At 35.7% G+C, this 15377-nt stretch overlaps 1 protein-coding gene across 1 annotated transcript in view; it reads right to left on the reverse strand.

The window, feature by feature from the left end:
* Nucleotides 1-1169: 1169 nt before the first annotated feature.
* Nucleotides 1170-15377, reverse strand: part of LOC149788523 (YY1-associated factor 2-like) — a 44433-nt gene continuing 30225 nt past the window's right edge. The window contains exons 3-4 of the mRNA XM_089974533.1: nt 10315-10485; nt 1170-1623 (exon numbers count right to left, since the gene is read on the reverse strand). Of these exons, the coding sequence (XP_089830659.1) occupies nt 1404-1623; nt 10315-10485 (391 nt within the window). The 3' untranslated portion in view covers nt 1170-1403. The remainder of the gene's footprint in view (nt 1624-10314; nt 10486-15377) is intronic.

Raw genomic sequence — 15377 nt, forward strand, 5'->3', positions numbered from 1 at the left:
CCTAGTTCTATTAGAAACATTGTTTTTCACTGGTTATCTGGCTCACGCATGAGCAGAAGGGTACAAGTTGGAGTTCTTGTTTTTTGAGCTTTTGTTTTGTGCTTAACAAACTCATTATTTTCATATCAAGAACACTCTTTATTGCACATACCAATCTTCCATCTAATCCTGCTTTTTGCAAAGGTTCATCTGTCTGTCTGCAGTTCATACTGGTTTGCCCTAGACCTAAGACCACGGGCCAATTCTGGGTAGACAAAAATCGGGTCCACAAAATGAGGTTTTTCCCTCTGTATTTTGTAGTGCAACTAGAAAGTCCAGATTATTTGGTATCATTGTAGAGCTACATCTGTCTACCTTTCTATAATACCACCCACTTTCGTGTATCATACATGACCTTGAAGCTACAGAGCTCAGCAGTAATCTACTACCTCCTGCCACTTAAACTCATCACCAGGGGTTAATGTGTTAATGGTACAGAAGATAATAAATAACTCAAGTTATTGTGTAGAGTGAAATAACAATAGATGGATGGACATCATCGTAACATGATATTGTTTGTTTTACAACAGGTAATGTATAAATATCCTTGATCAAGTTTTAAAATACAAAGAAGTGTCTGCTAATACATATTTCACATCTTTCTGGTTGCCTTCTTGATTGAGTCCTACTGGGATGAGTCAATATTTAAGCCACTCATCCAGTAAGCAAAGTTAGTGTCAATATATGCCTGTAATTTTGATACAAAACATCACCTGACTCTTCTTCACTTAATTATTTGCATGAATAATTGCTATTATGGATGTGTGTGCATGACCTATAAAACTTAATACTTCACAGACAGACAAAGTAAAATAAAGTATTCTATCACTTGTTTTCCCCAAATAGCATTACCATCAAGATATCTGCAGCCATTGTCAACAAAATCCTGGCCAGAAATATATATGGTGCATTTTCATGAATAAGCTGTTAAAAAGGCTGTGTTGATGCCTCCTTAAAATTCATTTTATTTAGGTGGGAATGGCATACTTCTTACATGGATCCTTTTCATGGAGACACATGTCCCTTATCAGGAAACATTAATTCCCTTACACACAAATGAGACACTGCATAAGGAAGTGATGGGACATGGTATAAGCAAGTGATGGAAAAATGTATAAGGAACTGATAAATGATGAGTCATTTGATTTAATGGTGAGCAAGAAATTGGATATATTTACAATGAGTCAACGCTTTCGCCACATATATCTTCTGGAACATCCATTCTGATGAAATCTTAGGAATCACTTGTCCTTTTAGAATCTTGTCCAGAATAAGGAACTGTCATCTTTCTGTTGATGAATAAAATATGATGAGTGTGCTAAAAAGGAGAATGATATGTAAACCTTTGCATATATGAATGATGTTCAGACATGATTTTCCTCCACAGTGTGTTCAGAAAGTAGCTCGTTACTGGCAGTTGAGGAAGCATCACTTGTGTCTGATTGCACACTACTGATATTACTTTGAGCATCTACAGGTGTACTCTTTTTGGGCTGATAGTCTGTTATCACAACTGTCACACTGCCAACTGTTACATGCATATGACGGGCAGTACTTCGGTCAATATTCTTTAATCGTGGTGACCTGGAATAAAAAATAGTTTTTTAAGACAGATCTGGATACTGATATAAATAGAAAGGTCTGTATGTATCAATGCCCATGATGATTTGTGTCTAATGTCTAGCAATAATTAAGACAAGCCAGTAGGTTGATAAAAATGTAGATCCCAAAACCAATTTATAAACAACATTGCAAGCCTGTTCTTTGCAGTGCCTAACAGTGTAAAATGATGGTCTACGCTCACCCAATTGTCCAGTTTGGCTTGTTTAAATATCAGATAGTCCTTGTGCTGTGGTCTAAAAATAATATTTACAGATAGTCCTTGTGCTGTGGTCTAAAAATAATATTTACATCAAACGACAATGGGTTTTCAAACGAGACTCAGTATCGTTACACTGTAAACATGCACTTTTTTTATATTTTTTTTATTAAACCGTTAAAGGCAGACATATGGGTACAACTTGTCTTATAGTGACACTTACAAGCAGGGCCTTCCATCAGAATTAACATTGGAGGATGAGTTGCCAAACTATGCAGGGGATGGGGGAGGGACCTGCTCTACTGGGGAATGCTGTTTTTATTTAAAGAAGCTGGGTGTAATGTAAAAGGAGCCATGTAAATCACCATGCTCCCAAATGATACAGAAAGGCAAGAGATGGCTAGAGTGTATGGTCTCTGCAATTTGCTTTGCCATCCTAGAAGTTACTTACGGTTGATGCCCCAAAGGTACTTATGGTTGATGCCCAGATGTTACTTAAAAGTTGATGCCCAGAAGTTACTTAAGGTCATGCCAAGAAGTTACTTAATGATTGATGCCAGGGTGTTACTTAATGGTTGATGCCCAGAAGTTACTTAAGGTCAATGCCAAGAAGTTACTTAAGGTCAGTGCCAAGAAGTTACTTAATGGTTGATGCCCAAATGTCACTTAATGGTTGATGCCCAGAAGTTACTTAAGGTCAATGCCAAGAAGTTACTTAATGGTTGATGCCCAGAAGTTACTTAAGGTCAATGCCAAGAAAAAAGTTACTTAATGGTTGATGCCCAGAAGTTACTTAAGGTCAATGCCAAGAAGTTACTTAATGGTTGATGCCCAGAAGTTACTTAAGGTCAATGCCAAGAAAAAAGTTACTTAATGGTTGATGCCCAGAAGTTACTTAAGGTCAATGCCAAGAAGTTACTTAATGGTTGATGCCCAGATGTTACTTAATGGTTGATGCCCAGAAGTTACTTAAGGTCAATGCCAAGAAGTTACTTAAGGTCAATGCCAAGAAGTTACTTAATGGTTGATGCCCAGATGTTACTCATGGTTGATGCACAATGTATCCTTCCAATTAAACTATATGCTAAATCTTTTACCTAATGTTAAAGGTCCGCAATCAAATTCTCCCTTCCTGACTGATCAACATGTTACAAATATTAACAAATATGTTAAGCCCTTATCTCAAAAGCGAATTTTCTGCAAGAAAATGTATCTTTAATGGTGGTATAGATCATGTTTTATGACTGAGTGATACTGTTAAGAGTATCAATGTATTATTCTTAATTGCTGTCCTCACTATAACACCACTGTTCTTGTACCCTTGGAAGCTGACAGTTGGTGCAGAGCTACATGTAGATTAATTTGTAAGGGGCTGACACTCAACTGCCCAAAACAATTCCAGGAATTCAAGATGAGACTTTTTCTCCTTTTTCAAATGCAAACTAAAAACCAGTAAAGGTGTGTTGATGAACACCCCATTGATATTACCATCCATTCTGGAGAATTAGTGATAAATTTTCAGTATGATTATTGCGGTAGTCACACTAAATTTCTGCAGTGCACCATTATTATTCAGGACCAGCCAGTTATCGTGGGAAGTCTTTATAAGAAAACCCAATCTCGATATGACAATCGATTTTAAAGACGTAGGCAGTAGCAAGACTTTCAAGATGGCTACCAATTGTTCTGCAGAATAAGGTATCTAAATTATATCTCTACACAAAAAAGAGAAATTCCATATTTGATCTCCATGTACAATTTAAGGAGATGATGATGACAGGATTTTATCTTACAGAAGATCTGCCTCTTTATCAAAGATAAGGGGGGGGGGAAGAAACGGTCAAAAGTCAATATTTATCTAAACTTCAATATCTGTCTCTCTTCCTTCCTGCTCGACTGTCTTAGAGCTCTACTGAAATCAACATTTTTGACAGATGTCACCTCTGCTGTATAAGCATTAATCTGTTAATTATTTCTTAGCATACTCTGCTCCTTTTCTTTGTATGAATATTGTTCTGTGCTTCTTTCTGAAGGGGCATATACATAGCTATCTTTGCCTGCTTGAATATGTTGGGAAACTGATATTTGTGACTGTTATGTACAATTTTCCAGAGATCACAGATATTATCTTTTGGACACATCTGTTCCAAAAAAGGATTTTTCACTAACATAAACTTCCTTTGTTAAATCAGTAGTTTACTAACTACTATGCCAATTATCTGTTCCATAATTCTGTATAAAGGTATTTAGTCCATCAATGCTTGTGCAGACAGAGGTATTAAAATAAATATCTTTACTTCTTAATTGCATTTGTTAACCCTTATTTTATTCGATTTATCTTAACCCTGATATGGTTTTGTAGCATACAATACGCAGAACAAAACTGATTAATTAAAAAAAATGAAAATTACATTATACTTTTAAATTGTCTGTATTTTAATTAGGCTCAGTACTCTGCCATTTGTAAATTTAATTTTGAAATACCACTGAAGGGGATCAAGCTGTCTATCTTTTGTCCAAACAGCATGTATATCTAACTCATATTTAACACCATTTTGGGCTCATTAACGCTTTCCCAGCTCCAATACTCTAATATACTTTGTAACTTAAAAAATTGTTGTCATCATCACTATCACCAGCAAGTATTTGCCAAACAAAATCGTAATGAACGCTGGGAAACAGACATTTTGGGGTTTACTAGGTAGCCTGTATTTTAAACAAGCATTTGTAAAACTTTCTTCATGAATGGTTTCAAACTACGTCATAATGCTTATTCCTGGGCACGTTGTGCTAATGAAATTTATTTTCACAACCATTCATGTCGTGCTTGAAGAATCCAGATGTGGACCCCTTGTTATCCGACAAACACATGGCAACAAGAATGGTTCAATAAAAATTCTATACTTCACTGAGCACATTTACATATGTGGGACTTTCAACGAATCTGCGGGAGTTTCAATGTCCTCTAAGCTTGTGAAATGGTACAAATTGTGCATGATTTGCACAAAAGCACACCCTGACAGCATCTCCATGTTAAGTACTTGACATATCTAATGACTCCTGTGAAGACTCATTTGCTCTGCCAATACTTCCTGTTTGTCACACAGAGAATAAGTTACATTAATTTCTGATTGGTGATTATTGTTTAACCTGGAACAGAACAAGCAATTACCATAAATGTGAATTCGATGTAACACATTTCACCGTGCAACAAACAGGTAGCACAGCTTTCAAATCAACCAAAGAAGTCTAGATACAATTCAAAGTGCAATCATTGCATGAAAGTTATTATTAAATTGATAAGTACTTCATTATACATGTGGAACATGTTCGGAATGTATGCTGAACATACTTCTGGGTTAAGATAATTAGCATGGAATGATGGAGGGGAGCCAGATTATGAACCATGTAATTCTGTGTTAACTTAAGAAAATCAGCCACTGCACTCACAGAGAAACAGAATTTTTACATTTTCGAATATACCATTTAGACATTTTCAAATAAATCAATCACAAAATACTGTCCATTACACCCACTAAAGCTTCCATTATATCGTTCTCACTATCCAAACACCCTGTGTTAGCTTAAAATGTAAGAGAAGGACACAAAAACAGTATCCATCACACCACAAAAATTGTATCCATCACACCACTATGCTATCCAACACATCATATTCACTATCCAAAATGCCTTGTGATAATTTGTGAGATTTCATCCTTTTTTCTTACATTCTAAGCAAAAACTAGGCATTTTTTGTTCTTAACAAAAAACTTACCCCTAAACACAAAAAATAGTGACTGTGTTTTTGTGTGTATATGCGCAAGTATGTTTGTGTGTGTGTGTTTTTTTTGTATAAAAATTTAATGTAGATTAGTACTCTCATCACTATGAATTGTTTGCAGACCTGCCAACCCCGACAAGTCTGTCTCAGTAAGGTAGTTTATTTTTTAGCCCCATAAGACTGACAAGTTTTCAGTAAGGTGTAACAAAATACCAATAATTGTAAAGCTGGAAAATGTAATTAAAAGTTTGACTGATCGATGATATAATAATCATGTTCAACTGAAATATTTGTAAAGTACAGTGGAACCCCGCTATAACGCGATAATTGGGGTCCAAAAAATTGGACTGCATTAATATCAAGGTCATATTAACCCTTTACCTCATACAGCATAGTGACAAAGTGCAGCGAGCTATAAATAGAACACCTGTTACCTAGTCAACTGCATACGCATAGGCATGCCTGTGGACTGTTGAGTAATGTAGTGTATGTTACGCTTAGCAGCAATTTTAACCATTTTACATTTTTGGTACACATCTATTATATGTGAAAAATTTAAGAGTAAAGTCTGATTGTTATAGCTGTGTAATTATTTTTTACGGAAGAATATTTTCTGCTTTAAAATCTTGAGAGAACTTGTTCACCGTTAAATAGCAGATATCAACTGGTGCATAAACAGTGACCATGTGATCTGCCGTAATTGTCATTCGTAAAAATGAATGTAGTATCTAATAGGGGTTTTTCCCCCCGAAGGTGCCGCTACGAAAACCAGCTCAAAATGGCTGATGTTTATGGGTAATTTTTGTAAGACTTACATTAAAATCGTAAGAGTTGGCAGGTCTGTGTTTGATATGTGATTCTGTGTCTATAAAGTTCTATGTCCTGTCCCTGTCCCTGTCATGTGTTTTTTTCCCGCTGTCATTGTTCTGCATGATTGAGGTCAGCCCCTTGCAACATTGTTGCCAATGTCCAGTACCATGATGTCACCCTATCTGTTCCATTCCTATTGAAGCTATACAGACCCAATATACTATATATCAAAGCTATCATGCTTGGATGGGTGGGACATAGAACTGGATAGAACACTTGGCAGGGCAGGACATATCGCTTTATAGAACACTTGGTGGTGCGGGACATGTAACTTTATATAATGCCTGGTGGGGCAGGACATATAACTCGATATAACGTCTAGCTGGACGGGACATATCGCTTGACATAATGCCTGGCAGACATTGTTACCCGTGTCCAGTACCATGACGTCATCATTCCTATTGTCCCTATACAAACCCAACCTTTGTTAAATACCCCTTGTCGGTAAACAACCCCAGTATTCCCCATGTCGCTAAACAGCCCTAGCAATATCCCCATGTAAAATTCCCACTGTCCGTACACAGCCCCAGACGTTTTGTCTATCTTAAATTCACACTGAGGATAAACAGCCCCAGCAATATTCCTCATATTAAATTTCCCTTAAGGCTAAAAAGTCCCAGCAATATTCCCCATTTTAAATTCCCCTTGTCTGTCAAAAGTCCCACCCATGTTCAATTCCCCTTGAGGCTAACCAGTCCCAGCAATATTCACCATGTTAAATTCCCCTTATCCTTCTATAGTCCAACCCATGTTAAATTCCCCTTGGTGCCAAAGCAATGCACGACCTTTTTGACTGGGATTTCCATTGTTGCTAGGGTGTCCCACTATACTACTTTTGTACATCGCCGAACAGGAATTCTGAATTTTGCCAATCTAGATGAGAGCAGAGTTTGAGTAAATGTTCGGAATATCTGTATCATCCTTTTAATTATAATATAGTTGTGTTGTTTTTTTTTACGTCATTCAGGTCTATGACAGTTATACTTTAATTCCTTAATTTAGTGATGGCTAGCACTATAGTAAACTACATGCACACTAAAATATAGGAATCTCTTTCATAAACCAAAGACTGATTGCTAAGGTCAAGTCAACAACTATTTAGGTCAAATATCCCAAGCATTAATTGGAATGGAGGTCACATAAACATCACTGTGGAAGTAAGAGTGCAATTGCCCTGTAGAGTTATCATTCATGCCCTAATTGTTGATTGGTTCAAGAGTATGAGAAGGTCAGAACATGACAGAGTTATTTTGCAATAATACAATTGTTCCAGAATCTCCTGGTAAATCAGTAGTCATTTGATGTATATACAGAGATGGCAAAATTAGAATACACCACTCCCTCAATAACTTGTGCCCTGTTAACTCGCAAACCCGCTTATAACGTGGGTCAGGCATGGATCCCATTTTTTAAACCAGAAAATACCCCAATAATTTATCCCTATTTTTTGAACTTGAAGAAAATTGCGATCAAAACTGGTAACATAAACTTTGATGTAGCACTCGTTTTACCATCGAAAACGATAGATAGGACCCGGAAACTTTAATCAACACTACGAAATATCAAATTTAAAAATAGGTAATACAATTTTTTACATTTTCTTTCCGAACAACATTCCAAGTACACCGCAGTTAACAATATTTAAGGAAATTTCAATCAGTGAAAATGTCATGCCAAGTGGAAGTAGTACTTTAATAAATACAGATTAAATTAAAAAAAATTATCAATTGAAATTTGTGTTCTAGCTCTATCTTTTAATTCCTTTTAAATGTAATCATCATAAATGCAATGTGTCCTCTTGTAATTAAACATAAAATGTGTCAATCTATCATAACCGTGTTTTGATAACTGACTTCCAGAAGTCTTTTTGTACTGTTGAACGGAATTAAAACTCACCTCCTTTGTATTATCATGTTAATTATGTGTTTTGAATCAAATACAGGAGGTGGAATAAAAGAAAAGTTAAAAGGCACGAAAATCCTACGAACTTAAAATCTAGCGGCCCCAGTCGTATGTCAGGTGAACTCACTTCATTTGATCAATTGTACACTAATAAATGTTATTGTGTATGTTACATCAACTACCTTAAATTAACTGAATTGTTCATAACTGTGATCAAAGATAACAAGGCAGCCAAGTGAAATGAATATTTCATAAAATAAAGAGCTTGATTTCACATACACGGACCATTGTGGGCAAGCAAGTTTCAGAAAATTCTTGAACTGGCACTTAAGAGATATCCTCAAGATGATTGTTGTTGTTGTTGCTGTGGGGTTTAACGTAATTTTTCAGCACAAGATAGGCTATACATGGCGGCCAGTATTAATGGTGGAGGAAGAACCCGGGAAAGAACCACCGACCCACCAGAAGCTACTGGCAAACTTTCTCACATACCCACATTGGCCGAATCCTAGACTCAAACCCACGCAGACAGAGGTGAGATGGCAATGGAGGTGAGATGGCAATGATCTGTAATGGAAAGCGCTTTAGACCACTTGGGGCCCCCTCAAAGATGATAAGTTTTATTGTTAATTCCAACGAAATCACGACTTCAATATTGCACTAATTGAGCAATATGAAAGTGGAGTTTAAACGTAGATGATTTGGAAAAAAAAGAATCTTGTTTGGTGGTGTATAGACAGTTTAGTTCTCTGCTCTTGTGACTCCCTATTTGGCAGGATAATATTAAACACCACTACGGAAACACTCATCAAGAAAACAAAAAGCAGTGACGTACTACACAGACTTTTGTTCATGTACATGTGATGGTTGTTGAAACCAGCTGGAACGATATTTCATATGTTGGACAGTTTGAAAATAAATGTTAAACAGAATAACAAACAACTTCATTAGAAAAAGTACATTATTAAAAATTATTATCGATTGATTGTAAAATGAGGATTTAGTCAATAAACAGCACAGATCCCTAATGCCCCCCCCCTTCTCAATGTCAAAGCGATTTTTTTCAATTTATTTGAGACATCTGAATTTTTCTCCTGATACTTCTGACTTTTTGCATTTGTTTACCCCCCCCTCTCTCTCTCTCTCTCTCTCTCTCACTAAAATTACTATCATTAAACCTAAACATTTTCAGCATTCATTGCTTGTAAATTTATCTTTCATGTCTCACAATACATACATGTTAACACATTTTAGTGGGAAAGTCTTTGAATATTAAACTGCACTGTGTACTTAATTATATTGCTGCAACTTTCTAATTAGGGCAATAAAACTTGATCAGGTCACTATTAGCCATGACGTGGACAATGACTACTATGTCCTTTCTGTGATGGAAATAGCATAAAGAATTAAGGTCCACCATGGGAAAATGGATTTACAGTAAAGTGTGAACTTCAACAAAATAATAGTAGCAGTGTATTACCAATATAAAAATCACTATTGTTAGTGTTCAACGCAATACCCTTATATGGATACCTTTCTTCTCTAAGTGCTAAACTTTCTAATGTCAAAGCACACACTAAAGACTTCATTAAAATCACTTGTCAGACTAGAAAGGAATGGTCTATTCAGGGTAAAGGGAAGAGGACTTTTAAATATAGTAAGAATTTAAGAAGGAAATAATGACAGGGTTAAAAATATGACGTGCAATTTTCATACATTCGGTTGTCTTTCATAATAATGCATCCTAAAACAGACTGCGAAAGGTGGTCTGAATAAGGATGTGTCTCAATTTCAAGGATAAATAGTGCTGTTATTTTACACAAAAAAGGGGGAGGGGGAGGAAAATTTTATGACGGAAGAGTTGCATTTGAGTTAATAAAAGGGCAGGTTTCACTAAACTTACCTATTAGCCTTTCTGACTTTAACACCCTTCTCCTCCTTTTTCAGTGTACTGTTAGGTTTTTCCTTCTTTACCCCAGGAGGGGGTGGTGGCCCAAGAGGATTCTGGGGCTGCGGGGAAGCAAACTGCTGTGATCCCTGCTGGGCTACGAGAGAGGCATTCAAACGTGGCTTTCTGAAACAGAAAATACAATAAAGTCATAAGGTTGTGTATTATCAAATTTTAGCCCAAAATTATCTATAGAACCTGACCCTATTGGAAATGATGAATATATTAAATAAGAATTAAATATTATTATTATATAGTACATGTATGACAGGTAAATTTTAAGCAATGATACAAGCCTCTGCAAATTCCCAATTCTAAAATCAAGGACAATTTTTGGTGTACTCCAATCTATATTTCACATTTTGTGGAATACATTTATTTTTCCATGGAAATGAAAACATTTTAACTGTTCTGTAGCTTAATTATGAAATGGTATTAATCCATAAGATGAAACATCAAATGATCAACGAATGATTAGTGGTGTCAGCACATGCATGGACAACATGAACTCAAGCTAATTACAATACATGCTAATCTTTCAAAATTTAAAAAATTCATATACTTGAAAAAGCTGTCTTCATTTAGCGTTTGCTTAAAAATAATTCAGTTACGAGTATGTTGCTGTTGCTGTTGTAGGGTTTAACGCCATTTTTCAGCACACGATAGGCTATACATGGCGGCCAGTATAAATGGTGGAGGAAGAACCCGGGAAAACCCCTGGAAAGAACCACCGACCAACGAGAAGCTACTGGCAAGCTTTCTCACATACCCACATTGGCCGAATCTAAGACTCGAACCTACGCAGACAGAGGTGAGATAGCAGTGATCCGTAACGGAGAGCGATTTAGACCACTCGGCCACTTGGGGCCCCAGTTATGAGTATGTAGATGTGATATTAAAAAAAAAAAAAATATGGCCCCGGTTTTCTTCATGAGTAATTGTAAAACTTCTGTTCTAAATATGTATTATATATTTTATAATGCTTGCTACAGGGCAAACTAGTAAATGATATATAGTTCTACTAACATCACAACTAGCAATACAAGACCATTATGGGTATGAATGACCACTGCTATACTGCCTACACTTTTACGGGATAAAATTTAATTTTATTAATGATTTAAGCCAATTGAGAATTCAGGAATTCATGATTTTTTGCATGCGGTGTGAATCCATGAATTGCTATCTCTAGTCATGAAATTCACACCAAAATTGTGAGGGTTGGCAGGTCTGAGTTTTCTAACATTTTGACAGCTTTATGCCATACATTAAATCAAACCAAACGTACAAATATAGAGTACATCAAATCATGTATATTTTGGGGATTTATTATAGGGCTAAATTTAGTTATTTCAGGTGCTATGGTATTTATATTAGTTTTAGAAGACAAGATATATTTGTGTATAAATTTTTTAAATTCTCAACATAAATTTAATAATAGTTTGTCTGTGATAGAGAAGTAACTCTACAGTCTGCTACATTGTATTAGATTTAGAGGCAAGATTTGGGGTCAATACTAGGTTACCAGCAGCTATTCAAATGCTATGGTGTCAAGTTACAGTCCAGAGAAACTGAAACAAAGGAGTCAGCAGGACAGTTGGAAGATGTGTTTGTAAAGCTAATTAAAATCAATTATAGCAAGTTTGCCCTAATACTTAAACATTAAAATTAATGAAAAGTTGAAGCGAAATTTGAATCTCTTTTAACAGGTATAATGAGCTTAAAATAGAGTTGTGTAGTTAGTTTAATTTTGAATTAATCTGCTCAAAAAAGATAAAGGTTACAAGTAATTTCATACTCAAAATAATATTTTATAAAATTCTAACACACATCATCAGGGGGAAAAGAGTATGTATGTAGAGCACATATATGGCTTTAGTTTGAATTACATAATTTAGATTCTGTGCATTTTGATATGTAGATTAGAGTTAGTTAAAAGGTCTGCACCTAACACAATCAGACCAGAGGTTTAGTTTAGAAAAGGTCTTCAGGGAATGTTCTCTCAGAAGTCCTCTGCTAGGATTGTTTAAAAAGCCAGGTCAAACATAGTGCAGGGAGTCAGCATGAAGAACTAGAGTTAATAGAATTCCATTAAATGTAGAAAAGAAGAAATCCTCTTGCTTGTGACTAATTCCCCATAGCGCAGTTACGACAGAAAGGCGCTACTACAGATTCTACAAATGAAAATAAATATATTTCAGGGTTGTGTTTTATGGAGAATGATCACTCACGTGCCATTGCGCTGCTTAAATTGCTTCCATGAGAGTGATCAATCAGTCTCCACACTTATTGTTAAAAAGAAAGATTTTCCAGATGTTTTCTGAGAACTTCTCAATTTTTGTCCCAGATTTCATGTCAATTGCCTTTCACGAATACTGATATATATATATATATATATATATGAGTTCCACCATTTTGATATATGGTATAATGTGCCATAAACCATGATGTATATATTTTAGTGGCAGTAAAATCTTTAAAACCTTAATTTAGTTTTATCAGGAAACACATTCCTAAAAATTCTGCTTATCTGTTGACATTATATCAAACCAGTTTATTTTTTAACATGCAATTTTACTTTGCTGACATTTATGTTAACAACCATCATTGCACTCCTTTGTGCTTATGCACACAAAAATGTCATTTGATAAAAAGACAAAAGTCAATAAAGTTCAGCTGGTCACATTTCAACAATGAAATATTCCTGTATTTGGATATAATCCTGACAAGAATGATGGAGAAGATATGGTGACATTAATACTGAAATAATATGAGGAATGAATAACTCTCCTCAACACTACCAGGTGAGCTGTTCCCTGCTCTGCTGCATTGTACAAAATACAAAGTCTGCTATCTGACAGTCCAATCTAATGTACCTTTTATCCAGATTTAGTGAAAATAAGCTCAGTCAATTCTGCATACAGGGCTCTCTCTCAATTAAATCTGAGGAACTGCTAAATGACATATGCAGCTGACTTTTAGCTAATAATGAAATCAAGATTTCAATAGTCTGTTTTCATGATGTTGAGAGAATGTACACACATAATCCTTGGGTGAGACAATGTAGACACATAATCCATGCATCAGACAATGTATACACATAATGCATGATATTGAGACAATGTACACAAATAATGCTTGGGTGAGAATGTACAAAGATAATCCTTGGGTGAGACAATGTAGACACATAATCCATGCATCAGACAATGTACACAAATAATACTTGGATGAGAATGTACAAGGATAATCATTGGGTGAGACAATGTTGACACATAATCAATGCATCAGACACACAATCCATACATCAGAGAATTTACACACATAATGCATGATGTTGAGACAATGTGCATATATAATCCTTGGGTGAGACAATGTAGACACATAATCCATGCATCAGACAATGTACACAAATAATACTTGGATGAGAATGTACAAGGATAATCATTGGGTGAGACAATGTTGACACATAATCAATGCATCAGACACACAATCCATACATCAGAGAATTTACACACATAATGCATGATGTTGAGACAATGTGCATATATAATCCTTGGGTGAGACAATGTAGACACATAATCCATGCATCAGACAATGTACACACATAATGCATGATGTTAAGACAATGTGCATATATAATCCTTGGGTGAGACAATGTAGACACATAATCCATGCATCAGACAATGTACACAAATAATACTTGGATGAGAATGTACAAGGATAATCATTGGGTGAGACAATGTTGACACATAATCAATGCATCAGACACACAATCCATACATCAGAGAATTTACACATAATGCATGATGTTGAGACAATGTGCATATATAATCCTTGGGTGAGACAATGTAGACACATAATCCATGCATCAGACAATGTACACACATAATGCATGATGTTGAGACAATGTGCATATATAATCCTTGGGTGAGACAATGTAGACACATAATCCATGCATCAGACAATGTACACAAATAATACTTGGATGAGAATGAACAAGGATAATCATTGGGTGAGACAATGCTGACACATAATCAATGCATCAGACACACAATCCATACATCAGAGAATTTACACACATAATGCATGATGTTGAGACAATGTGCATATATAATCCTTGGGTGAGACAATGTAGACACATAATCCATGCATCAGACAATGTACACACATAATGCATGATGTTGAGACAATGTGCATATATAATCCTTGGGTGAGACAATGTAGACACATAATCCATGCATCAGACAATGTACACAAATAATACTTGGATGAGAATGTACAAGGATAATCATTGGGTGAGACAATGTTGACACATAATCCATGCATCAGACAATGTACACACATAATGCATGATGTTGAGACAATGTGCATATATAATCCTTGGGTGAGACAATGTTGACACATACTCCATGCATCAGACAATGTACACAAATAATACTTGGATGAGAATGTACAAAGATAATCCTTGGGTGAGACAATGTTGACACATAATCCATGCATCAGACAATGTACACAAATAATACTTGGATGAGAATGTACAAGGATAATCATTGGGTGAGACAATGTTGACACATAATCAATGCATCAGACACACAATCCATACATCAGAGAATTTACACACATAATGCATGATGTTGAGACAATGTGCATATATAATCCTTGGGTGAGACAATGTAGACACATAATCCATGCATCAGACAATGTACACAAATACTTGGATGAGAATGTACAAGGATAATCATTGGGTGAGACAATGTTGACACATAATCAATGCATCAGACACACAATCCATACATCAGAGAATTTACACACATAATGCATGATGTTGAGACAATGTGCATATATAATCCTTGGGTGAGACAATGTAGACACATAATCCATGCATCAGACAATGTACACACATAATGCATGATGTTGAGACAATGTGCATATATAATCCTTGGGTGAGACAATGTAGACACATAATCCATACATCAGACAATGTACACACATAATGCATGATGTTGAGACAATGTAAA

This window comes from Sinohyriopsis cumingii, chromosome 11 (genome assembly GCF_028554795.1).
Source record: "Sinohyriopsis cumingii isolate HCF-2022 chromosome 11, ASM2855479v2, whole genome shotgun sequence".
Lineage (NCBI taxonomy): Eukaryota > Metazoa > Mollusca > Bivalvia > Unionida > Unionidae > Sinohyriopsis > Sinohyriopsis cumingii.